The sequence below is a fragment of the Emys orbicularis genome, chromosome 2 (assembly GCF_028017835.1).
Source record: "Emys orbicularis isolate rEmyOrb1 chromosome 2, rEmyOrb1.hap1, whole genome shotgun sequence".
Classification (NCBI taxonomy): domain Eukaryota; kingdom Metazoa; phylum Chordata; order Testudines; family Emydidae; genus Emys; species Emys orbicularis.
Window position 1 is genome coordinate 186,158,153 of NC_088684.1, and position 25,793 is coordinate 186,183,945.

General features: G+C 38.3%; 1 protein-coding gene across 2 annotated transcripts in view; it reads right to left on the bottom strand.

Annotated features, from left to right (window-relative positions):
• The window catches only part of FHOD3 (formin homology 2 domain containing 3), a 652,884-nt gene that overhangs the window by 541,216 nt on the left and 85,875 nt on the right, over positions 1-25,793 (bottom strand). For both annotated transcript variants that reach the window (XM_065398378.1, XM_065398377.1), the window contains exon 3: positions 11,383-11,447. In XM_065398378.1, coding sequence (XP_065254450.1) covers positions 11,383-11,447 — 65 coding nt within the window. The remainder of the gene's footprint in view (positions 1-11,382; positions 11,448-25,793) is intronic.

The window sequence follows — 25,793 nt, forward strand, 5'->3', positions numbered from 1 at the left end:
ACACAGTCAGGAAAGTGATCACTCAGCTCTGTTCTAAACATAATGCTAATTCATTTGGGTGATATTTTTAACAGACTTAACCTTTTTCATTTCCAGTTAGGGGTTTGTTTGTGCTGTGGTTAACGCTAAAGTGAAATGAGTTTGGTGGTCTTAATCTAGTCCCAGAAGCTTGAAACTGATTTGATTTTGGAACAAAGAGCTATACTTTATAAGCAAACAGAATTAAAAGGGAATTTTTATGAAAAAAGTTTCAGCTACTGGGCACAAGGTTATGAGAAATTGCTATGTAGAAGACTGATATTTCCTATATTTAATGAAATATAGGAACTTCTATTATAAATTTCTGGAAGAGCATTAAGTTGAAATAACACTGAGCTACTTAGTAATATTTATTGTATTGTATTGTATTGCAGCGGTTATTGAGGGGTCAAACTAAGTTAGTACACAGCACTACTCAATCCTGGCAATTCTATAGTGATCTCACGAGACTCAGCAGAACTTAAATTTCATTTAATATAAAATAAATGAAGCCTTTATATCCTATGTTTGCAAAGAAAACCTAAATATAAATCAATGCAGTGTTGTCATACTATCCTGTAGGACATAAGCAACTATGGACACACTTGTGCAACCCCCACGGTGTACAGTTTCTCAACCTGGGGTGGGGTGGTCACAACCCCCAGAAGATGAGCTAACAGGTGGTTGCAACCAGCTTTCCCTTTCCATATTGCTAAGTGGGATGAGTATCCCGGATAGATCCCAGATAGATGAAATGGGAGTGTGGGGGGCGGGGGAGAGTGTCACTGTATGGAAAAGTTTGAGAATAAATGCCATAGACTTCAAGGGTGTAGCAGTGGCCATGCTCACTTAGAGCTGAAGGAGATATCAGGCCATAGCCTCAGCTGGTGTCAACCGTCATAGTCCTTTGAAGTCAACAGAGTTATGCAGCTTTACATCAGCTGAGGATCTGACCCGTCATGCTTGCTTTAATCACAATGCCTCGCAGGTCTCACACTGAGGAGGTGTACCTCCAAATTTCCCCCAGAAGCGATTTAAAGCCCTCTGAAGTCAATGGAAAGACTTCCACAGACGACAATGTAATCAGGACTTTGGAACAGGCCCTATAACTATAGCAGAACCCACAATGGGAAAAATATTAATTAGTGACAGGCTCTACCCCGGTTTTATTTATGGGCGAAAGCCTTTTAAACATCTAAGTAAAAACTAATATTTGTTTATAAATATAACAGTTTAAAACAATACTTGTAAGCTCAATAGAAACAAATTGTTTTTTAAAAAGGAGAATAAACTACCCACAGTAGTAAATACTACAACTCATTAGTAGATATCTGCAGGACCAGATCCTTATCCTGCTACTTGTTATAAACAGTATGTGTCTGTGTGTATATATATAATTTATTTGTGCATATACAACTAGGTTGTGGGTTTTTTTGTTTTTTTTAAAGTTTCATCCTGGTTACACTTTTCAAAGATGGAAATTATTGTGTTAGTCCCTTTATAGATTACAGAGATTTAAGATTTTATGCTTAGACCAGACAATTGCAACACCAGTCATTTGGATGTTACATCTTAGACATTTTAATTACAGTGCGCCAGTAAGCACAAGACACGCCAATTAATTAATTAATACTTACCTATTTTCATGGGGTTTTTGTGAAACATTATAGCATGAAAAGTGTTTTGAAATCATTGGAATGAAGGTGCTATAAAAGTGCCAAGCAATACTGTTTTTTTTTAATCCCCACAGGAAATTCATGTGTAGCTAGATCGTAAATTCAAAAAATAAAAAATAAAAATATTTGCTGGATTTTTTGTGTTCCAGATTACAATAAAATACAATATGACAATAGTTTAAATTACATGAAAAAATATCTCTAACAAGTTTGCAAATGGGTAAAAAAAGTGTCCTAACACCCATTTGTCTAGCTTTGACATTGCATTCTGTAGACACATGTGAAGATGACCTGCTGTTTCTTATAAGCCTTGTTTTAATGCTCAATGATATTTGCTACTGGTCAAAACTGAGTTTTTCCTTGCCTTACAGTTTTTAATGTTGTAATAAGAGAAAAAATCATTCTGGGAATCAAAATAATTTTAAAAAGTAGTTAGAGAGATGAGAACAGAGAAGTCCTGTTGATCACTGCTGTATTTTCAGGCACAAGAGAAGTAGGGCAAATTCCAAATTTTCAGTCACAGCAGTCCTTTCAAAACTGGAACAAGCCCTCTTAAAACAGGATATGTACATTACAGCAGCCCACTGCTAATGGAGGCTATGGTTTCTTTGCTCCAGAACTTTCATGGTGCTGCAGCTTTAAACTTAGGGCACTACAAGGATGAAGATTTTGAATAGCTTTGCTGAGATAATCACCAGAGATTTCTCCGCTTTGTCTAAAATTCTCTCTGAACTAATACAGATCTTGCTTGAGGCAAAACTTTAATATTTTCAAAATAGAAGGAATAATTTCAAAAGAGAGTAAAGGAGAATGGGTGTGTGTGTGGTGGGGGTCAAAACAGAGCTCAGAGTGGAATGGTAATTGTAACCATCACCAGGAAGCCATGACTACAGCTCTATAATGCAATGTTCCTTTACTGAGCATAAGCAAGGACAATAACAAGTTGTCGGGAAGTGCTGTGGTTAATCCAGAGAATCAGGTTGTCCGAACATGTTTGCATTTATTTGAACAGGAAAATCTAACACCATTATTTAAGGGAGACCAGTTCTTTAAGCAAAATTATTTATATTAATTTATTTTTCTGAAGCCATCTGATCTGGGAACCACTGGACTTAAGAGCATCAGTGTTACAAAGCCTGGGTAAAGTTAATTTAAATAATCCTAAAAAGTTCAAAAAGCTATTTTTATTGCTGTGCTTTGCAGCCGTTTCATGTTTCACACAAACTGAAAAGGAGCTGAATCAGATATCTCCAATCGCATCTGGAAACAGCCCCAAGATAGTGTGTGTGCTCTGCTAATTAGTACTTAAATTACGCCATTTAGAAAAAACTAGCTGACCCTCTATCTTCCCCCAAAAAACCTGGAACGCCTTTTCTCATCTTTCCTTTTTGTATGATCTCAGTTTACTTATAATAAAGATGTTGTTTATTATCTTCATTTAAACCATCACTTTCACTGAAATACAGCAGGAATCATGAGGAGTATATCATGACTGTAAATCAATAATGGACAACCCTCATCTGGCATCATCATTGTAACCAATTAAGAGTGGAATTCATCTTTTCCTTTCCAGTTATACTGAGAAGATATTTAATAAAGCATTTGCGACTCACCTCTTTTGCAGTTCTGTTACCATCAGCATATGAACTCGAAACCACAGCACTTCCGACAAATTCTCGAGGTACCTCTATTGTTCCCTTTAAATTAAATCCGAATTGGTTGCACGTTTTGCTGAGCTGCTAATGCTCACCACATGCTCTTTCTTTCAAGATTAAAATGTTTTCCATTAGGTATTTCTAACACTGAACAGAAATCTGTAAAATGCCCCTCAAAGAACCTCTTCTCTTTGAGCCTCTCATTTGGGCCTGTAAATCACAATTCACAGGCCCAAATGAGAGACTCAAAGAAAAGACCTGAAACCTCTGTTAAGCCTCGATTACGAAAGGTTTTTATGGGACACTGTCTTCCCATATTTTGGAGGGCCCATTATAAATTACAAAAGTTCTCGTTTCCTGGGAGATAACTTGTTAGCCTAAGAACCCATAAATAGGGAAAGCAGTTTCTGAACATCAGAAGATACTTCACAGGATCTGCAACTATTACCATAGGCCAACTGTCAGAACAGTGTACATTTACACATTCCAAACAAATGCAACATTTGTTTGAACATTCAGGTTGCACGGTTAAGCATTCAAAAGTAAGGAAATGCCAACAGTGTGGTTACATGCGGAACCTTAACTCTGCCCTCTGAGAGAATGCAATACAGTATAGTCTTTTATGACATGATCATATACGGTTTCTCAAATATATCACTTTTTCCCTATGTTTATGTAACTTCCAGGTCAGACTTTTTTCTTTCTTGTCTATCTACATTAATTTCTTCGTCCTTAGGTACCAGATATCTTTACTGGTTTAAGGGTTAGATTTCGTCACTAGTACACCAATCCAGGAGCAACAGAGGGAAAGACTTGAGGCTCAGGCATTCAATGGGACTATTCACATATATAAAGTTAAACACATGCAAGAATGATTGCAGGATCAGGTTCTAATATACAACAACATATGCAACAAGTGACTGTGACCAATAGTGGGAAGGAAAAGGAGCAGGGAGGATGAGGATTAGCTATGTGCTCTAACTGGTGGTTCTGAATCACTTTAAGATAAAGATATCCTCCTTGCTCAGCAAGCCTGTCTACCTAATCATTATCAGCTGACAGTTTCCCACAGGCATCACAGTACAGGTGGATCTTGAAGGGGGACTTATGGACCAATCTGGGGAGAGTATTTCACGCATAAGCAGCATCATGGAAAAAATGAAAAGGAGTAAATGAGGGATCGGGATGGTTGGGGTTAGCATTGCTAGTAAACAGAGAGGGTAAAAGGGCCAATACAGTGGAATTTTCAAAAAATTATGAGTGATTGAATACCTGGGGTTAAAATGGACTCTATTTTGCAATTGCTGCTGTTCCTGCTATAATATATATAGGGGTGCTATGAGGTTAAATGCATTAATATTTGTAAAAGCTCCACATAAATGCTAAGAATTATTTTTATTGTGCATGTAAATAAAAACTATATATATATATATATATATATATATATATATATATATATATATATATATATATAAAAAAATAAAATGTAGGAGAGAGTATTTTGGAGGATAGGAACTATAATCGTACAAATAAAATCAGTATGAACTTTAAAATCATTGTTTTGGCATATTGTAACTAGAATGTTAATCCTTATTGAATTAGCCTCTTCATTTTGATAGCAATCACACAGCCAAACAGGATGGCTGATTTAATTACATTTTGCAGTTCCTGTTACATGGAGCACTACCTCAGGCAAAGATTTGCTGTCCATCAAAACTACTATATCTTGGCAGAAAATCATTGGTTGGCACACACATCTAGAGTGATGTAAAGTGATTAGTTCGTTATTATAATATTTATTTATTGAACTGTGATAGTGCTTAGAGGCTCCAATCACGGACTAGGGCTTCACTGTGCTAGTATTATACACACATATAATGAAAATGATGTCCCTGCACCAAAGAGCTTACAATCAAAGTATATACTGAGCGATAACAGATAGATAAAAAGCAGGTATGGGGAGCACAAAGTAACAGTGAGATAATTATTAGTGTACTAAGCAGCAAACTAAAGATCAGTTTATACCATGCAATCATACTGAGCATGCTACTATACGGAGCAGAGACTTGTCCAATGACAGTGGCTAACAAAAACAGATTGGAGGCTGCCTCTCAGACATGGCTGAGGAAGATACTGCACATTACATGGAAAGACAAAATAACAAATGGGAGAGTAAGGAAGCTGACAGGGCAGGACATGTTAGAAAACAATCAAAGAAAGAAGGCTCAGATGGTTGTGACATGCACACCATATCGGAGACATGCTAAGTAAGCACTGAATTGAGTACCTGAGGGAGGAAAGAGAAAGCAAAAAAGGCCAAGGATGAACGGGCAGAAGATAGTGACAGAAGATATTGAATGTATTGGCATCACTTGGAATGTAGTACCACAACTAGAGAGCAACCATAATATCTGGAGGAACCGGACTGCCTGATGTGTCAGCGGCACAGGAGGAGCTAAGGTCTAAGGTATGGTATTAAGCAGAGGTCACAGCATACCAGCTGCCTGGCCACTCTCATACAGAAAAAGTAAAGTGAACGTTCAAGAAATAATGAAGAGTTCCCTTGTTCTGGTCACTGTGTTCTCTTCTTCTATTAATCTGTCACAGAAAAATGTTGGCAGTACGTAATTATTGAGTTAATTGGTGTTGCTAGGGAAAGCCCAGAATTTTGTCCAGGCAATACTGGGCACTAACTAGTCAAAAGCTGCTCTGATTGAAGTCTATGTTTTGCTGGAAAAGGTGAAAGTTCTTAGCACTGTTGATGTTTTAGGCCAAATCTTGGTTTACATAGGAATTTATCAAGTAATCTTCCATATTTAAAACACACGTGCAAAAAATAATATTAGGTCACAAACAAATGAAAGCAAGGAAATTTGGATATAAGGCGTGCCAAGACACCAATGGCCTGGTCTACACTACGACTTTAATTCGGATTTAGCTGCTTTAATTCGAATTAACGCTTGACCCGTCCACACAACGAAGCCATTTAATTCGAATTAAAGAGCCCTTTAATTCGATTTCTGTACTCCTCCTCGACGAGAGGAGTAGCGGAGTAGCGTCAAAATCGGTATTGTTAATCCGAATTAAGGTTAGTGTGGCCGCAATTCGAAGTTATTGGCAATTCAATGTTATTGGCTACTCACAATGCAACGCTCTGGAAATCGATGCTACTACGGTAGCTTGGACGCACACCACCGAATTAATGGTGCCTAGTGTGGCCGAATACATTCGAATTTATAAAATCGGTTTCCTAAATTCGAATTATATAAATTCGGATTAATCCTGTAGTGTAGACATACCCAATGAGACTTAACCCATGGAGTATTAACTCACTGTCAACGTAATTACACCAAACAAAAATCAAAATTTGATAGAACGGAGAACAAGCCATCTGAAACTGGGCCATTTAAGGCCTGCTTCTGCTCAATTTACATTAATTGGTGCAAAACTAAGCCCATCATTTTCACTGGTTTTATGCTCTATAAACAAAAAACTGGATTAAGCTACAGCAAAATTTCAGCTCACTCAAGTCTTGTTTTTAAAACTGTTCATTTGTTTGATTACATTAATCGTGATATGATTCAACTGGGATTAAATAAGACACAGGGAAAAATAGAGTTATATAAAAGCTATTTGTTCCTTCTTCCATCAAGTACTTAATTTGAGCATAATGTTATGAGGCCCAAAAATGAGAGCGAAAACTTCTTAATGTTAAATTTAAAAAACAGAGACAGAGAGAGAGGGAGTGTGCAGTGATGAGAGAGGTCTGCTATGATAATAAATACATTCAATGACAGTTTCAGTGTTCAAATTACTACCAAGCATTCACCTCTTTTCTGCCTCCTGCTTTAAGTTGCTTCCTTTGTCACAAGTTGGAGGTGGGACTGTAACTACTACTACTTCCTAAAGCTCACAAAAGATTAGTCAATACATCTGCTGGCACTAATGCCCAATGAATTGCCAAGAGATTAGCATCCCCTAATCAGGGAAATTTATTTTGACATTCTGAACCCAAATGTTTATATATTAGACATGAAAAAGAAAAGATTTAGGGATGGAAAAAAATATTGGACAATTTATTCATGGGAGCTTTTATTCAAAGAAAAACAAAATCTTTATTTCAGCCCTAAATGCAAATTATGATTGGGTGTCTGGCAGTGATGACAGGCTATGTGACAACAGCCCTGATGCTCTCTAGTAAAACAGCTATACTATAGTGATGACTTTAAACACAGTCACATTCTAAGCACAATCCTTTGCAAGCCCATTGTGAAGAAAGACTATTGTAATTATAGTACAGGTGGATGGAACCAAAGAAAAGATCTGAAGCACATTTCTTATTCCATAGAACACCAGCTCAAATTGCTCTAACTCCTGGCTTCTACCCTCCTCCCCCCAAATAAAAAAAAAGTAATATATCTTTCAACCTCAGAACCTAATGCTCATATCTGGAAAAAGGCATAGCATGCAGCTGATATGGACAGATACGCAAGATGAAGACAGATACTCATTGCCAGTGAAACACCCTTCCTAATTTCTGAAAAGTGTAACTGACATGTACCTTTCTCAGAATGATTCCAACACTAAAAAACATTCAGAGTTCCCTATTATTTCACAGTAGCTTATAAAAAAAATTAAGAAAACTACATTACAATCAGACATGGGCTGAAACAAAACCTCTGATCTGAAAACTCCAAAAACTTCAGCAGGGGGCTGGAATCTAAAATCAGATCCAGATCTTGCAGTTTGCCCCTATATTTATAATGCACCTAGCCAAAAGTGCAGATCCAAATTAAATTGTGGAGATTTAAAAGTCAAGGCATCATCTATGCACAGAACATTATGATAGCCTTTTACACTGAGAGACATATTTTTGAAAATGGAAGTTAAAATGTGTACAGTAAGATACATATGTTCAAGGACATTTGTGCATGTCCATCAGATAACTGCAAATGCAAACCTAATGCTCTGACTCTGCACTCTGGCCAAACTAAAAATCTGACATGAGGAAATATTTTTTGTGACTCTAGGAAACATATGAAATTTTCTCTTGTGCTAATGGTCTGTTGAAGAGATACCATAGCCAGCCAGAACAAGTGTTTCTCCAAACTGTTTTTAATTTAATTCATATTTATACAATCATCCTAGTCTTGGCAACCTTGCTTCTTCTCTAATAGCAAAGCACATATGCTTAATAATAGTCCACTGTTGTTCTTCAATCAGCTAGTATAGGGGAATCTGTTTCTACATGATGCTGTCTAGAGACAGCTCTCAATGGGAGGCATTTGAGGAATTCTGTAGGTTGCTTATGTTCAGTTCAAATTCTTATAAAGGCTGTTTCAGAATGTGTCCCTAGATTAAGAAGAAAGTTTAATTGTATTTAAAGTCTGATTTCATGAACACTCAGACAACACTACAATCTTAGAAATAAAGTGAATCTTTACTCAGCTTTTTTTTTTCCCTTTAATGAACCTAAAAACATGTGTCGCTATAGTTCTGTGTTCAGGCTATGATCTCTTGAATCCAGACTAGCACAGTATGAATGGTTAAAGTGCCAAAGTAACCTATTATGGAAGAAAATGAAATGAAGGAGAGAAAAAGGAAGCTATGGAATACATTCTTTTTTATGAACCCCAAGCCACTTACAATGTCCTGGTATGACAACATCAGTGCACTCTAGCCATTTGTATTAGCGTCTACCACCAAGGTCCATTTAAATGAGTTGCTGTGCAGCAGATTGGTTTATAAAATTCCCATTGCAATGCACTGACTTCGCAATAGGCAATGTACCATAGGGTAACTTCATTCATGCCACGTTAGTACTATGTGGACATTTTAAGATACACATTAACTTGTTTCAATTGGCTTTTCTTAGGACAGCAATATTCTAACCAGAGTACTTCCAAAATCGTGACAGTGATAATGACAGTCTGCATGGCCAAGATCCACAATATGCAGAAAAATAAATATTACAGGCTACTAAAATACAGTAGTTAGCTGTCAGCCAGCAATTTCTCACCTCCTCTTCTCAACCCAGTGAGCATAATCTAGGGGGTATGTACAAATGCTGTGGATATATGGATCGTGCAAGCACTTTTAAATATCCGCACCACAGCTTTAACATCACAGCTAGTTTAGTGTACAACACCAAAATCTCCATTGTGCTTCTTAAACTTCTACAGCAGGGGTCTCAAACTCAATTTACCTTGGGGCCAGTGCCAGTCCTCAAATCCTCCCAGTGGGCCAATAATGTCACTGAAGATGGTGTTCAGAAAATAAAACGTTGATATTGTATTTTTTATTTCAAATTTCTTAGAAATAATAGAACTGTCGTACAACTTTATACAATTCTTTGCCTGCCAGAGATTTCTTAGCTTTGCCAGACACCTGGCAACGCTTCAGTTCTGTCTGTTTGTTGATGTTTGGACTCAGTGACTGAGCAGATGAAACCTTCAGGACTGCAACAAGGTGTGCATCAGATAGTTGTGTTCGGTATTTTGACTTGTTTATATTCATTGTGGAAAAAAGTGACGCTGACTCCATGGCTGACTCTGCCCGGCAACTAATGATGCTGCCTCCATGGCGGACTCTGCCAGGCAACTAGTGATGGTATCTCTGTCCCGCTCCCCCAGCCAATGGGAGCTGTGGGGGGCGGCGCCTGCAGCAAACAGAGCCGGCAGCATGGCTGCATGCGTCTCTCCTCCGCAGGCCGCAGTGGGGAGGTTCTCGGGCTGCAGATGGCCCGCGGGCCGGGACTTTGAGACCTCTGTTCTACAGATTACTTCCCCTCAATCACACATGGGCCCAACCCTCTTCAGTTTATGTTTGAAACTTTTTTATTGAGGCAAAGTTAGAATAAAAGGTTAATATATTACATTGTACATTACCCATTCAGGAACAGGTTAATATTCAAAGAACCTGGCTAAAGATTCTGGCTAGCTGACTGTGGAGCCCTCCTCCTCTGAGTATGCTAAAAAGGGTGACCAAATTTCTAAATACCTATTCTCTTTTTGGCGCTTCTCTTGCATAGGTACTTGATGTGAAAACTTTTCCATTACGAGGATAGTCCATATTTTACTATGCCACAATTCCCTGGAGGAGAAGTCACAGCTCTCCAATAATGTGCAATACAAAGCAACACAATAAAAAAGAAATTAATTTGTCATTCTGTTTAAACTGTAGATCTTTTTAGTAGAGCATTAAGTAAGCAGGTCAGGAAGATCTCTAGGAAGATGACAAAATGTCAGAAGATGAATGTCTTTAATAATTTCTTCCCAAAGCTGTCTAGTTTCTGGACACAACCATCATGTGTGCTACTATGTTCCCCTTTCCTCCACGCCCCTCCAACAAAGCACTTCCCTAGTAGCAAAAATATGATTGATCTTATCTGGAGTCAAAAGACATTTATACAAATATTCTTTATGAGCTACACAAATCGAAGATGTATATCTGCCTTGCCATATAGAGACCCTCTAATCCAGATCAATTTATTTGTCCAAATCCCTTTCCCATCTTGGTTGTTTTCTTATCAACACCCTTTTCAATCAAAATTGCATATAACTTAGAAATTAAACCTTTTTCCAGCTTGCTCCTGGGTCAATTCCTCAAATGTGGTTAAAGGTTTAGATACAGCCATCCTGTATCCAGAGTTCAAAAGAAAAGGTTTGACTTGTAAATACTGAAAATACGGGACCTTTATATTAGTAACATTATTACATATCCCTTGGTATGTTTCAAATCAGGATCCAGGAACAGCTGTCCAAATTGAGTAATGTCAGCTCTTACCCACAATGCCTAGTCACTTTGATATTTCCTAGAGATAAATCCCTGATTATTAATGAAAGTAGAACGCTCTTCACTTCACCCATACAACAATCCCACTGAAATCAGTGGGAGGTATTTTTTTTTTCAAGTAGGGTGAGCAAGATATGGCCTATTCATTTTAACTTTGTAGAAAGCAAGCCTATCTCATCATATTCCTCAAACTCGTATCCCAGAGTACTCTCTGTTTTGTCATTTAGAACCTCACTTACCAATGCAGACGTGGACTCTCACTGAGAGCTGCGTCCTCAGAATTATACTGTGCTTCTTGCCCCTCCTGGGAAAAAAAGAGGAAAACTTGATGTGAGTATTGAAACCACAAAGAGTTCTCTAAAAGCTTAGTCTCATCTAATATCACTAGAAATACCACATTAAAGGAGCTCCAAGCAATGATGCAGGGTTTTTCCCCTTCATAAAAATATTATTTATTATTTGTGTTATTGTAGTTCCCGGGAACCCCAATCATGGAGCAAGACCCCATGATTCGAAATGTTGTACCTATGCCTTTTATGGTCGAGCATTAAAAAAGACAATGCTAAATTTAAGGTTGTATATGCAATCTTTACTCTGTCCATTCCTTCTGCATATGCATTTTGATGAGTCTTTAAGTACATGATCACATGCCATTTCTATATCAATACAATGTACCATTTTTCCTACAAGCTTAAGGAGGCCTTCCTCATTCCTTAAGGACTATGCTGCATCCTTGTCTTACTGACACAGCACAGGAGTAAGGCTACACCTCCCCGCATCTGCTGTACTAACTGGACAGACTTATGTGGATCTTCAGTATGCTCTAAAACATAGTCCCCTGATCTCTGGATACTCTACCTTCCAAGAAAGTGGCCAGGAAGTGGGCAGAGCTTTGGCTTTGCACACCCACACGCACACCATTCAACAGCCAGAATAGCTGGCCAGATGCAAGGCCGGAAGTAAGTTGTACCCTTTCAAGGCCTAGAGTAACTTATTCCCTTACCACCAACACCACCCCCACACTGCCTCCGGAGCAATAGAAGAGCAGGGGTGGGATGGGACTGTACCTCAACAGGGCATTTGGGGCACAATGACTCTCAGGACTTCTTCAGGACTGTACCCGAGGTCACATTCTAGCCTTAATCTTTCCACTGTGCATACAAGTTAGCCACAAGCTCACATACTACACAGTCTGCCTTAGCTGCACAATTTACCATCTTAGTGAGAAATTTCTGTGCAAAGTCTTCTGCCAATACACATATTGCAATTTTCAGTGGGTCACAACTCAATCAGATCAAAACCACTTTTCATCAGACGATACAGTGGCTCTGCTCTTCAACAAGGAATACTATCAAGCCATATTTCAACTTCCATTCCATAGCTGTTTCAGCAAAACAGTTGTGAATTTTATTTTAAACAAGAGTAAAAAAGTATTTTTTCACTCTCCCAGTATAATTTGCCAGAGAAAAATCCACATTCAGACAAATGCCAGGCCTGCAAAAATTAAGAATTATTATGCAAGTGGCTGAAAACTGAGGTTAGAATGAATTGCTTATGTACTAGTAACTGAAGAATTCACTGCCACTCTTACAATAATATGTTTTCTTACGGTTTATATCAAACCTTTAAATTACACTTCAATGTAATTTTCAAATGCTCTCTCTTTACAGTGGTATAAAACAAAATTTCAAAATACACCTCTACCTCGATAGAACGCTGTCCTAGGGAGCCAAAAAATCTTACCGCGTTATAGGTGAAACCGCGTTATATTGGACCTGCTTTGATCCACCAGAATGCGCAGCCCCACCCCACCCCCACCCCCGGAGCACTGTTTTACCGCGTTATAGCTGAATTAGTGTTATATCGGGTCACGTTATATCGAGGTAGCGGTGTATAAAAGCTCTTTTAGGACTACTAGATTTGCAGGTCTTTTGAAATTCCAAACACTAACATACTATTCCCTCACATGTATTCTGTATAGTATGGATATTAACCCGTTTTCTGGACAAATTCCAATTTTGGTAATGACAATCTGTGTACCTAAATTACTCCTGAAATTTCAACTGGACACAATATCCTTCTGCGTTTTATGGCCTGTGATCTGTCTACAGCTGCCCTTTTCCAGCACAAAAGTGCAATGACTTGTGTGAAATATCTAATTCACAAAGTGCTTTGGGATCCTTTCAGATAAAAAGTGGCAAATTAATGTGAGATATTCATTTTAGTACCACTCATTGACATATGATTCTATGCACAAGATTTGCACAGTAGTCTTACTATGGTGTATCCCAGCATGATGGCTCTTCTAACGGTGAAAAAATGTGTCTTCTATGCTCCTTCTTCTGCACTATTATTAATACTTTGACGTAACGGATGACCTTTCCCTTATGAAGAGAGCAGGATGGTTTGGTGATTCTAGCTTGGGATGTGGAAGTCAGAGGTTCAATTCTCTGCTCCACTACAGGTCTCCTCAGTGATCGTGGGCATGTCACATAGTCTTTCTGTGCCACAGATCACCACCTGTAAAACGAAGATAATAGCACTGCCCTACCTCAGAAGGATGGGGCGAAGACAAACGCGTTGAAGACTGAGGTGCTCAGATACTACGCTAATGGAGCCAGGCAAGTACTTAAGATAGACGGACAGAAAGGATAGTCATGAGAACAAAAAAACAAACAGTGAACTCAGGTAATGAATGCCCAAGATAATCATGGAGATTTATTCTTTCCTTTCTCTGAAACATGCCATTTTAAACCAGGCCAGCTGTAGAATTTATAAGCTTTCTCTGTTCACCACGCAGTGGGTCAGAAAACACATCACCAAAAATTAAAAAACTGAAATGTGGCAATAAATGCTGCCAACAAAATGGATTTCTAAACACAAATTGCTTTTTCGCCTTCAAATCAGTGGTTAGCCTATTGGATGAAGTTTCAAACAAAAGGGCAATTTGCTATTGAAAGGAAACCATAGCTGCCCTTTCTGTTTGTCATGATCTTATTCTACAGGCAGTCACTGGGATTAAAGGGAAACTGGTCATCAGGTTAATTATTACCAGTCATGTTGGTGACACCAGTACATGGAGATACTGCTATTTGGTTTTCACTTAAATGCCAGGAAATAATTTCATTCTTGATTCCTCTAATATTGTAAGTTAGCAATTAGGTATAGTAAAGGGAGTCTTCTTCCTTTTCTCTCAGTTCTGACATTCTTGATCAGTTCCTTATCATTGTATCCCTCCCAGTTCTGCCCTTCTCAGGATAAAGACTCTTTTAAAAACCTTTCTAACATATAAATATCACCTATCTAGTAAACTTCCAGATCACAATGGCATTAAAGAAAACTGACTAAGCATAAATGATGCTTTATTAATCAAAAGTATCTGTTTATTTTACTGTCAAAAGCAAAACTCCCAGAACTCCCCACACAAGACAGCTATGGAAGTGTGAATGGATTTCAGTCTGGGTAATGCATCATCATCAAAAATGTCTACTAAGGCTGGACTGCAGAATCTTTATAATTGATGATGATGATGTGTTCAATAGTCAGATTCTGGTACAAGTTTGTTGTGTTAACTCTGACCTGTAAGTCATTGAGACACAACAAATATGGACCCCCACAAAGAGAGTTACACTTCAGAGTATAACTTCATTTTAAACAACTAGCTAAGGAGCTGGGATAGTTTAGTGACAGGATCACCATCATCGGAGGACCTCTGTCAATTCTGTTTTTAATTCTTCTGAGGTTAGACTGAGTAAATGCCATACAGTTCACTAATGATATTACCCTTTTAAAATCACTTTGAGACCTACTTGTACACACAGCTGTATTAGTATTATGTTATGGTAAAATAAAAGCTAAATCATGGCATGGGTCCTGGTTGTTAAGCACAACATAATTTCAGAAACTAATACAATTGGCATTTAAAGACGGGAACTTTTCTACTATTTAATTATATACATTTCCTCACCCTGGGTTTGTCACAGTTATCCTTTTCTTTTCTGCTAATTATTATACTTGTGTTTAATAGATTGTGAAGAAAAAATATTCCAACTTCTGTACCTAATAGTTCATGTAATAGAGAAATTAAGCTCAGTGTTTATTATCACAATCATGTACCAAGAAAAAAACATTGCCATAAATACAAGACTGTATTTTTCTGTAGAAGATAAAATGAAGTTTATTCCAGGATAAATAAACATACTCTACTAGATGTATATTTTAACAGCAACAAAAGGAATATACAACATTACAAGCAAACCAAGTGGCTTCTCCCATAAATATTTTCTTTCAAGCAACGTGAAATCTGAGTTCACTAGCTCCAGTAAATGCTTAATGTAAAATATAATTAGATATGACAGTATCATATATGAAATATGAAGGTCATTTGAATTCAATACAATAATGAAGACTTACATTTATGGGGCACCACAAATAACACATTAACAGTATTCCTTTTGTAGGAACAATATACAGTACTTGAGATGTTGATTTTTTAATGGTTATATGTAAGTGGCTAAAGCAGTATGAAAAGTAGCATTTTATCCAATGTGTACATCATACTTTGAAGCCAAGAAATATAATGGATGACCTTCCAACTTTCTGCTCTATGATCAAGTATCTACTTCATGACTTCTTTGACCCACTATGTCCCTCTGTGCACATCCAACCCTCATTGGAATCCATGGAAGGCGAAAACACTCCTGAAAACTCTTCACGTTTGGTTTGAGACCTTTGGACAGAAGGTGTAATCTAAGCATGAAGTAGCATTGTTATCCTTTCATTGACAGTCACAGGTCAAGAAAAGAGAAAACTGATACAGTATGTATTCAATAGAGCTGCTGACCCTTTAACTTAATACTAAGTGTGTATTAATTCAAGGCTGGGAGAAATCCAAAACACCCAGTCATCAAAAGAAAAAAATATATATAAACTCCAATCCATTAAAGCACTTAAGCATGAGCACAACTTTAAATGCATCAGTAGTCCCATACATCTTGATATTTACATGCCTAAAGCTACTCACAGGTTTCGATGCTTTGCTGGATCTGGGCCATAGCATAAAAAGAGCATCTACTTGAACTGACTGTGTATGTAACACTCTTAAAACTTTGGTCCATAGGTAGCCTTACTATTAAAACTTTAAAAGGTAACAAACAAGTAAACACCAGTTATTTCCATAAAATATACTAACAATGTAAAAAAGAGAACAAAACAAGCAGCACAAAAGGAACAGCATTGGGGCAAGTTGGAAGGCCTATCAGGGTGAGATCCCCATCCTGCTCCAACTGCTTTATGTCAGGTAAAAGGTCTGAAGTGGCATAGAGGGGCCCTAAAAATCCCATTTCTAATTTGGGGTGGAGTCTCTCGGTGCAGGCACTGATGGAGACAGACATAAAGGTGTCCTCTTGCAAACTCTGGCATAGAGAGCAAGGCTGGGGTCAGGAAAGGCATGTCCGTAGCATGCAACACTGCCAAGATTCCAGGCATCTCAGTGGCCCTTAGGGCAGCTCCAAGAGGCTGCCATAACTCGGGGCTTGTCTACATGATGAGATGTAATGTCTAAAGCACACTAATGTGCTGCACATTCATTGGTCCAGGTAGACTCTGCTCCTGCACACTAAAGGTTCTCTAGTGCACTTCAATGTAGTACTGTTTCAAACAGCACTATGTTAAAGTGCACCAGTAGCAGGTTCTAAACAGACCGATTAATGCGCAACACGTTTAGGAATCACACACCTGTAGAGCACATAAGCCACCATGTAAGACAAGCCCTTAAACCGATCCCCAGGATTGAATAAGTTATGCCAGGGGCCTCTTCAGCTTCCAGCACAGCCCAGGATCAAAGGTTACAAAGGTGGCTTAAAGCCACCATAGCCCCACTTCCTTCTGGACTGTACCTTCTAGAGCCACAGCATGAAATCTCACCCCAGACCCATAAGTACAGCCTAAATGACAATCACTTAAAAAAAAATCAATTAATATTTTCTCCCCATGTTAACGTAACACTTGCCTATACAATGGGAGGGTGGGGGATGTCAACAGAACAAAACACCTTACAAAAATGTAAGAGGACATTCCATGGGGTGATGTGGTTTAATAGCCATATAAACTTTTTGTGCTTTTCTAACCTTTGAATGAATAAGACTACAAAGCACCTGCCAACATTCATCATCTGTGAGAATTTTGTTCTCAGATAAGTGAGAAACTTTCCCAAAGGTCCCACTGATCACCAGGACAAATCGATGGGAGGGGCAGTATGCACATAAAACAACCTCACCACCACCAGGTGTGCAGGCGTATACCATGGCAGGTATCAAAATCAAAACAAAGGAAGCTCTACACGTTCACTCCTCTGGAGGTGATAACTATTTATTACTTGCACGCTACTTCTCTCCGCTCTTATCAGCCTATCAAACTACTGAATTGTAGCTCTGATAACTAGGCAGAATTTGTACTTCAAGGAGAAAACAAAAGAAACATTTTAAGGAGAAAGGATAAATTAAATGCTGCACTCTCAAAACTTAACAGGACAATATTGGTAGAGGAATGATCAAGCTCTTCCTCTCTAACTTCCACAAATCACATCTGAATGCATATATTTGTGAAAGCAAGACTTAAATCCGTACGCTACATCTGGGACTTTAAAGGGCATAAGACACCCAACTCCCTTTGAAAACCAGGCCCTTTACAAATACCAGCCTAAATTTTCTTTAAAATCCCAAAATACAGCTGGGATATCAGCTTTTTCTAACTTGATAGTCATTTTGAAAAGTATGTCTTTCTTCACCTTTTGGAAGATTTCAAAACTTTCACCTTCTTTTTGCCTTGGAGCTTGTAACTATTAAAATCAAAGCCCAGTCTGTGCTTACAAAATTCTGAACTGCCCTACCCACTCATAATGAATCCAGGGCTGCTATTCTATTCTACATAGGTTCTTATATTGCCCTCATCACCATAGTATTGATGGCTTTTCAGAAGTGCACTGAAAATGATTGTGTGGGGTTCCATTTTCAAATAAATCCGTATGCACAAACTAACTACCTTAACATATATTTAAATCCAGAGTTCTTCAGGAGATAGCAATGAATTCCCCTTGTATGCACAACGTGACTATGTCAGCCATTGGAAATAAAGTTAATAATGCTGATAAACTAATGCTTGCTCTCTGATGCTTCAGTTTAAGGGAGCCATTTGAAGTGCCATTTTTCAAAGTGTACAGTAAAGCATTTTCTGGAAATAGATAAAATCTCAGATTTCCCCCCGTTTTACTTGTAATTAAATAGGGTTCCAAATATACATAAATATATTAAATAAAGAATATATTCAAAAATCCATAGTTAGGATTGAAGATAAGCAACATTTCATTGTTATACACTGGTTTACATACTGTCAGTATTTGAGGACTCTGCCTGATTACAGCAGCACAGTTGTGGTTCAAGAGTAGAAGGAGGAGCAAGAGGGGGGAAAGAGAGCACCTCCTTTTGTTCTTTCTAACCCAAAAAGAGTTTGATGTTATCCTATTAACAATTATGCCTTATATAGAAGTCAGAAGTTACACCAGAGGAACATGTGAAACATACATGCTCTTCCTCTGCTAAATGCTAATATGACAGCAGCTCCAGGTTCTCCTTTGCCTACTTCTACACAGCAATCTATTTTTAATAAATCCAATGTGGTCGGGATTAATAGTGTTTGGAAGTTTTATTTCCAAACTTTTTGCCATGACTGCCAAACATATTTACATTTTCAATGAGATTGGCCACTAGTTTGCACAGTCATTCATAATTTTCCTGGCTTCACAAGTACTGTAATGGGTTCTAGGCGGACAGGTAAGATGTTGCCATTAAATTACAGCATATAGATTTCTGTAAGAAGGTTACTAATATATCTTTATACTTTATAGATTCAGCTGGGAATCAGTCTAATCCAGAATCTCAGGTAGTCTACTTGGACTGGATTGCCTCCAATTTTTCTTGTTCTCTTATATCTTTATCCCACTTAGGTTTGTGCTCCTCCATGATGTGTGGGAGATTTCATACATCAAAAAACTCACGGAATGCTTTTATAGTCAGACAATTTTCTCTTTTGTAATTTTCTTTTTAAATTGTTTTGACCAAATAGGGTTCTGGGTAGTTGGGAGTGCTATAACTTGACTGATGGGGGGGAATAAATAATCCAGAATGAATGTGGTTTCCAGGATTTTCTATGTGGTTTGCTAGTAAAAAATTAATTTTGAACAGTTTTTGGATTTTAATAAATATATTCATAGCTTTTTATGGAGAAGAATCCCAAATTATCGCTGTGGGGGGGGAAAATCACACTATTAATGAAGAGTTTTGACTTCCTAAAATTAAAACATACCACATATTGATCAGGCTTAAACATGCCATATATAGTTTAAAGAAAAGAGGAAACACACACACTGGGCCAGAGTCTCTACTGCTACAATAGGGCTACACTGATTCACACCAGCTGAGAATCTGGCCAATTACTTTATCAAGTATTAAGTAATGCAAAGTTAAGGTTGTTGTGTTGTGACATCTGCCCAGCTTTTTCCCCCCATGCATTTTGGAGGGTATGAGCTGAGGTTGGAGAGTTAATAGATGTTAATGGGCAATCTATTTGTAGTATGTTGTGCATTTTTAATGTATGGGATAGGTGCCCAGAACACAGAATGGGCACCAATAGGTATTCTAATAAATTCAGAGAAATTTTTAAACATGCAATGGAATACACAATAGTTTCACAAAAAGTTTTCACTCAGTGTAATGAGTTTTCTGAATACATTTTATATGTCAATGAGGCATAACCCTAAATACTGAAAAGCATGAGGATTTTTCCTTGAGCATGTGTGTTAAAAAGATGATCCAATTGGACTTTTAAGACGACTGTGTTCCAATCTTAACACAAAGAGCTTGTCATCTAAAAAAATATGCACCCTATCAAGAACACAACCTTGGTCCTTCAATTCACAAAACACAGGCCTCTATCACTTGACCTAACAAAAGATCACTGCTAGGTACTACTGTAGAATATCCATAGTTACTTTCTAAACTGCAACCAGTTTTTAAGGGGTACATTGCAGACAAATATTTTTATTATCAGCTGTGATGGGAATGGACATATGTGAAATGTTTATAATCTTTTTATATAATTTTTAATTAAAAATGTTTGCTTCAGTGCTCAAGTAGGTCTTCAAAGTTTGCAAATTATATTTTTATTCAAGTACACAAAACTACATTTGGGAGCCACTTAACACACCACAGAAGCAAGATGTTTAGTGAGGCAGTAGCAAAGCCACTATTAGATTTCAAGAATTTCTGCATCACAGTCCTGTACACAGCCTCCCCTAAGCCACACTGAATTTCCAAGGTTTCATACGGGCAAGGAGGGAGAGTTAACATTGCTGTTGGAACACTAATCCTGGGCTTCATGGGCATTTATGAATCTAAATAGTCTTCAAAAAGTATACAAAATGCAAAAATTAGATCTGTAGCATGACTTTGGATATACATCCTCAAACACCCATCCAAAAAAACCCCAACACATTAAAACTGGGAAGTTACAGAACATTTTATTAACTGACCTCATTTAGAGCCCAATCCAAAGCAAACTGAAATCAGTGGAAGTAGCTCTGTTGACTTCAAAAAGCTTTGGATCGGCCCTTACTTCATGTCTCTAACAGAAAGGATCAGTATACTTTGAGGGGTAGCGGGGGGAATTACAAAATGTGCAACTACATTTGTATTTAAATGTTATCTGACTACAATGCTTATATCCTTTTACTGAGGAAATAAGGCATAATGGTGGCCGGACTTTTTCCCCCTAGTTAAAATGCTAGGAAATAAAATGTATTTCATTCTAACAGGACAGATGATGCAACCTTCCACCTAGTTGTTACATTCATGATCAGCTACTTGTGAATGAGAGGTGCTTATTTAATTATTACATTCCCCTCAATGATTTATTTCTCAGCTTTCTTTCATTAGATTATTGCTGACTGAATATTACCTGATATTATATGTTCTAACTGATTACCAGGAATATGTGGCGCAGAACATGGAGCACACAATGTAGAGAAGTTGGGTACATTCTACTCCTGGAGACTGTTTAAAATATAAAATATACCAGACCTAAAATGACATATGCTTTGTCTCTAAGACACTAGTCTTTTCATTATTGATGGATTTTTTTCTTAGGTGTGGTTGATGAGGTGGAGAGCAAATGTAATTTACTGGGTAAATTTATTGTTGAACGAAAGTTAAACTGCTCTGGACTGGCCCTTTTCAAACATTACTGCTTTAAGGAGACAAAACAGAAACTCTTTCCCATTTCTCCTTTTTTCTGATTTTACTTATCTAGGAGGGTTTGTGTGTGTGTGTGTGTCAAGGGGATCAGAGTTCAAAATTCTGGTCACTCAGGGCTCTGAAATTTATGTTGAGGTAAAACAAAGGAAATTAAAAGGCTGCAAGAGCTCAATGGGCTGAACATTAGCCCTTTGACATTAGAGGACCTTGGTTTGGATCCCAGAGCGGTTGATATGGCCTTTCATCTAACTGGCTGGGGTTAGATAAAATGTATGTCACACAATGTGAGGGTAAAAGAGTCCATTGTAGGATTTCATATAGCACTTTTGGCCTGTGGACATGCTACATTATCCAATAAACTGTGGATAGCTCTGTGTGTGCCTTAGTAATTCTTAGTAGTCCAAAACTACAAACACTCAAGTGAAAAAGCAAAGCCATCTTAGGGCATTAGTCCCAACTGAAAGAATAACCAAAGTGGCAGTCAGTAGTAGAACATTTGTTGAAGTTAACAGCAAGGCCTTATGCACTCCATTATAAGCGGGACATAAAATCTGCTGCAAGATTCTTTGATTCTACAACGCCCTGGTGTTGCAAACTGGAAAATCTGCAGCAACTTCAATTAAAATATTTTAAATGGAGATTTTTAATTAATTACATATACAAATGAATAGTAGAATGAGTGCAGCGGCCCCTGTGTTATTTAGTTTGTGACTAAATTCAATTTGTTTTCTCAATCCAAGTCTTCAATGTGCCAAACAATTTTTGCATTGACAGCACATAATTGTATCATAGAAGTTGAAAGAGGGAAGCTGGAGATTTTGGCAGTCAGGCAGGGCACAGTTGGGGATTCTGGCACCTAGATTACCATGCAAGACCGTTTGTGGGAAGAGTATATTAGTCTGCTAAAATGTTGACAATGAAATTGTCATATTTAGGTTTCAAAATTAATAACCCATTGTAATGTACCCCTTAGACCGTTTCAGACTATATGCACCCTGTGGAAAACAAGCACTGGCTTATGATCACTTCATATTTTTAAGATTGATCTTCATATCCGTGAAGATCAGAAACATTACAAAAATAATAAAGCTTAGTCACTGGAGCACAATTCTTTGGCAAGGGATATATTGTGCAATTGATTGTGTAGAATTCTACATTCGCACAATCATGGAAGATACAGAGCTGTGGTTACAGGGCCTGACACATTAAACTTCAGAATAAAGGCCCCAGCTCAGGCAAGGACATAAGCACATGCTCTAGTACTTTCTTGAGTATTGGCCAAAGTATACAGTCAGTAATTTTAATGCCATTTTGATAGTGTACAGGAACTGTGGATCAGTTGTTCCTCGCCAATAATCTGAGAAGCTGAAAGAAATTGGCTTTGTATTACTGGCTTGACTGGTTTTTCAAAACTATATCTTGATAAATAGCTCAAGTTGAAACCACTGTTCTTCATACCTCTCCCCTGGCAAAGACCAAAACATTGGTCTAATCTCTAGCAAAAGACCAAGGCTGTGTAATGGCCACTTCTTTTCCACCTCTGCTCAATATAAATATTACATCTTTTATTAAATGGGAAATTATTTTCAAAAGAGCATCTGTATGGGTCACTTTTCTTTGTTCCAATTAGAGATAGATCAGTTACATAAAATCTCATACTCTGCACTGAGGAATGTAAGGGTCATTGCCCAAAACTAAAGGGTTTTAACTCCACTGTCTTGGTTTAATTTAGAGATTTTAAATGAACCTTCTCTATGGGATTCTTCTATGCATGGACTGAAATGTCACATAAATAACATTACCTTTACTAGTTCACTTAACAAATGCCTTCACACAATACATCATTCTGCACATATTTATTCCTTGTAAGCTGTTCAAAATGAGGGACAAACAATAACAGCTACAATATTAATGATGACATATTAATGATGGCAAAAAGCCTTCAGTGAAACAAAAAGATATTTAAATCTACTGTCATGTAAAACACTGTTATTTACTAACATTTTCGATTGATTTACAAATTTAAAACACATACTTGAAAACTGCAAATTATGCGTATAGGTGGTCTATGTAACCATGCATTCCTTTTACTACTATTCTAATCTTCCCTCCCCCATCCTCTCTATTGTTTGCTACACTCACCACTTTGTATCTTTTCTTTTAATTAGACTGTAAGCTCTTTAGGATAGGGAATTTATTTTATAGGGTATTTGTACAGCACCTAACACAATGGGGCTTTGATCATGACTGGAGTGTCTAAATACTTCTGTAATATAAATAATGAGAATAAACAATAATAAATCACCTTTGTAAATTTTCAAAGAATTACATTAATTCCAGCTGTACAAGTCTCATTAAAGTCAATGAGCACAGACTTGCTAAAACCACGGATTAAAAAATCCTCTCAACTGTGGTGAATAGGAATTTTTCCCAGGTGAGAATAGGTCTGTAACTATTGATTGCTGCTGCTTTTAAATTTTCATGTTAAAAAGAAAATGAAGCTTCTAGCCCTTAGTGTTGTGAAATAACTCTCCAAATGTGAACTGAATGCAAATCTATGCAATGATGTCTTTCTAAGCATGCAGTCACACAATTCCAGTGCCTCCGCTATTGCTCATAAAACTTTCCCCCGCAGCAGCAAAATTACAAGACCCTAGTCACTTTCATTGCTGCTCCTCAGAACTTAATGGGCAGCTGTGAAATCATCATACTGCCACTTGCGTAAGCTAAGTAGCAGCAGAGGCAGGCATTGGAGTCATTCACATAGCGTATATACTGCAACTGGAGGGTGTGATTGCAACAATTGTACAGATACCCAAGCTGGCTTTAATCCAGCCAGCTCTGGTAACAATAGCAGTGAAGCCACGACAGCATGGGCTAGCTACCTGAGTAAGTACCCGGGCTCCTAGGTGGGGTTCTACAGCCTATGCTGCAGTAGTTTCACTGCTCTTGGTACTCACACTAGCTAGATCAGTGGTTCTCAAACTTTCGTACTGGTGACCCCTTTCATATAGCAAGCCTTTGAGTGTGACCCCCCCCCCTTATACATTAAAAACACTTAAATATATGTAACACCATTATAAATGCTGGAGGCAAAGCAGAGTTTGGGGTGCAGGCTGACAGCTCGTGACACCCCCCCCCCCCATGTAATAACCTCACAACCCCCTGAGGGGTCCCGACCCCCAGTTTGAGAACCCCTGAGATGTATCTGACCTAGGTTTGATCTATCTACACATGCTGCAATCACACCTCTGATTGCAATGTAGACATACCCAGGAAAGAAACAACCTCTGTCTTCGCAGCAGCAATGATTGGTAGGGATGAGCAGGCTTCTTTCCAAAGCATTGCTCCTGCACCTAGCCAGTGAAGCTACCAGCTCCTGTCCTTCATATCTACCACAGGCTATTACATTTCTGATAATCTTCTTTTAACGCCTTCACTAAAACTTTACAGGATTCTTTGAAAAATTAGAAATTTCTGTAATAAAACATCTCACACCAATGGGCTCTGCTGAGCTCCTGGGGACTTGGCTTCCCCTTGGCTGGACTGAGACTCAGCATTTAATGCATGGCAACTACCGCAAGTACAGAGGTACATAATAACCTAATAAAATGATGATGAAAGAAAACAAATTGCCCAATCCAAAGCTAGTTTGATTGTAAAACTTCAGTAACTTCATGCTCTCTAGAAATAAAAGTCTATTACTAGACAAGCTGGTACTTTTATTAAACCATTTCTCCAAATGTTCCCTGCAGACAGGTACCACCACAAGATGCCCCCTTGTGGCCTGAGGTGGCCCTGCAGGCATCCTGGCTCCGTATCCCTCAGCGTTCCCCAGAACTATCCAGTCATAACCAAAATCTTTGAAACAATATTCCCCATCTCTTCACAGTTTATTCAGATTACTCAGTTCCCCTTTTAGTTTCGTTTTACAGCCCACCCTCTGCATTCTCAGTCCAGGCCTCCCTAGCCTGTATACTCTCCCACTCACGTTCAGGAGTTCCACAGTCCTCCTTCCTGGGGCCTGTGTGTTCTGCTTTCAGTCCTCGCCTCCCCAGCCTGTAGCTCACGCCTCAAAATCTAGGGGTTGCAGAGCCCTCTTTCCTGGGGCTGTGTGCTGGCTGGCTTCTTTCCCTCAGCATCTCAATGCAGTAGCTCCCCCCAACTGTGCTTGGAGACTCCTTTTGAGTCATTCACTCAGTTGCCTGAACACTTCCCTAATCCTACCCAGGTGGGTCTAATAACTCCAAACACCTGTCTGCACTGGCTGGGAAAGAGGGGAGCCTTGTCTCACATACTCTGCAAGGCTTCTGGTCCCTTAAATGAACAGTGGTCTGTGATGG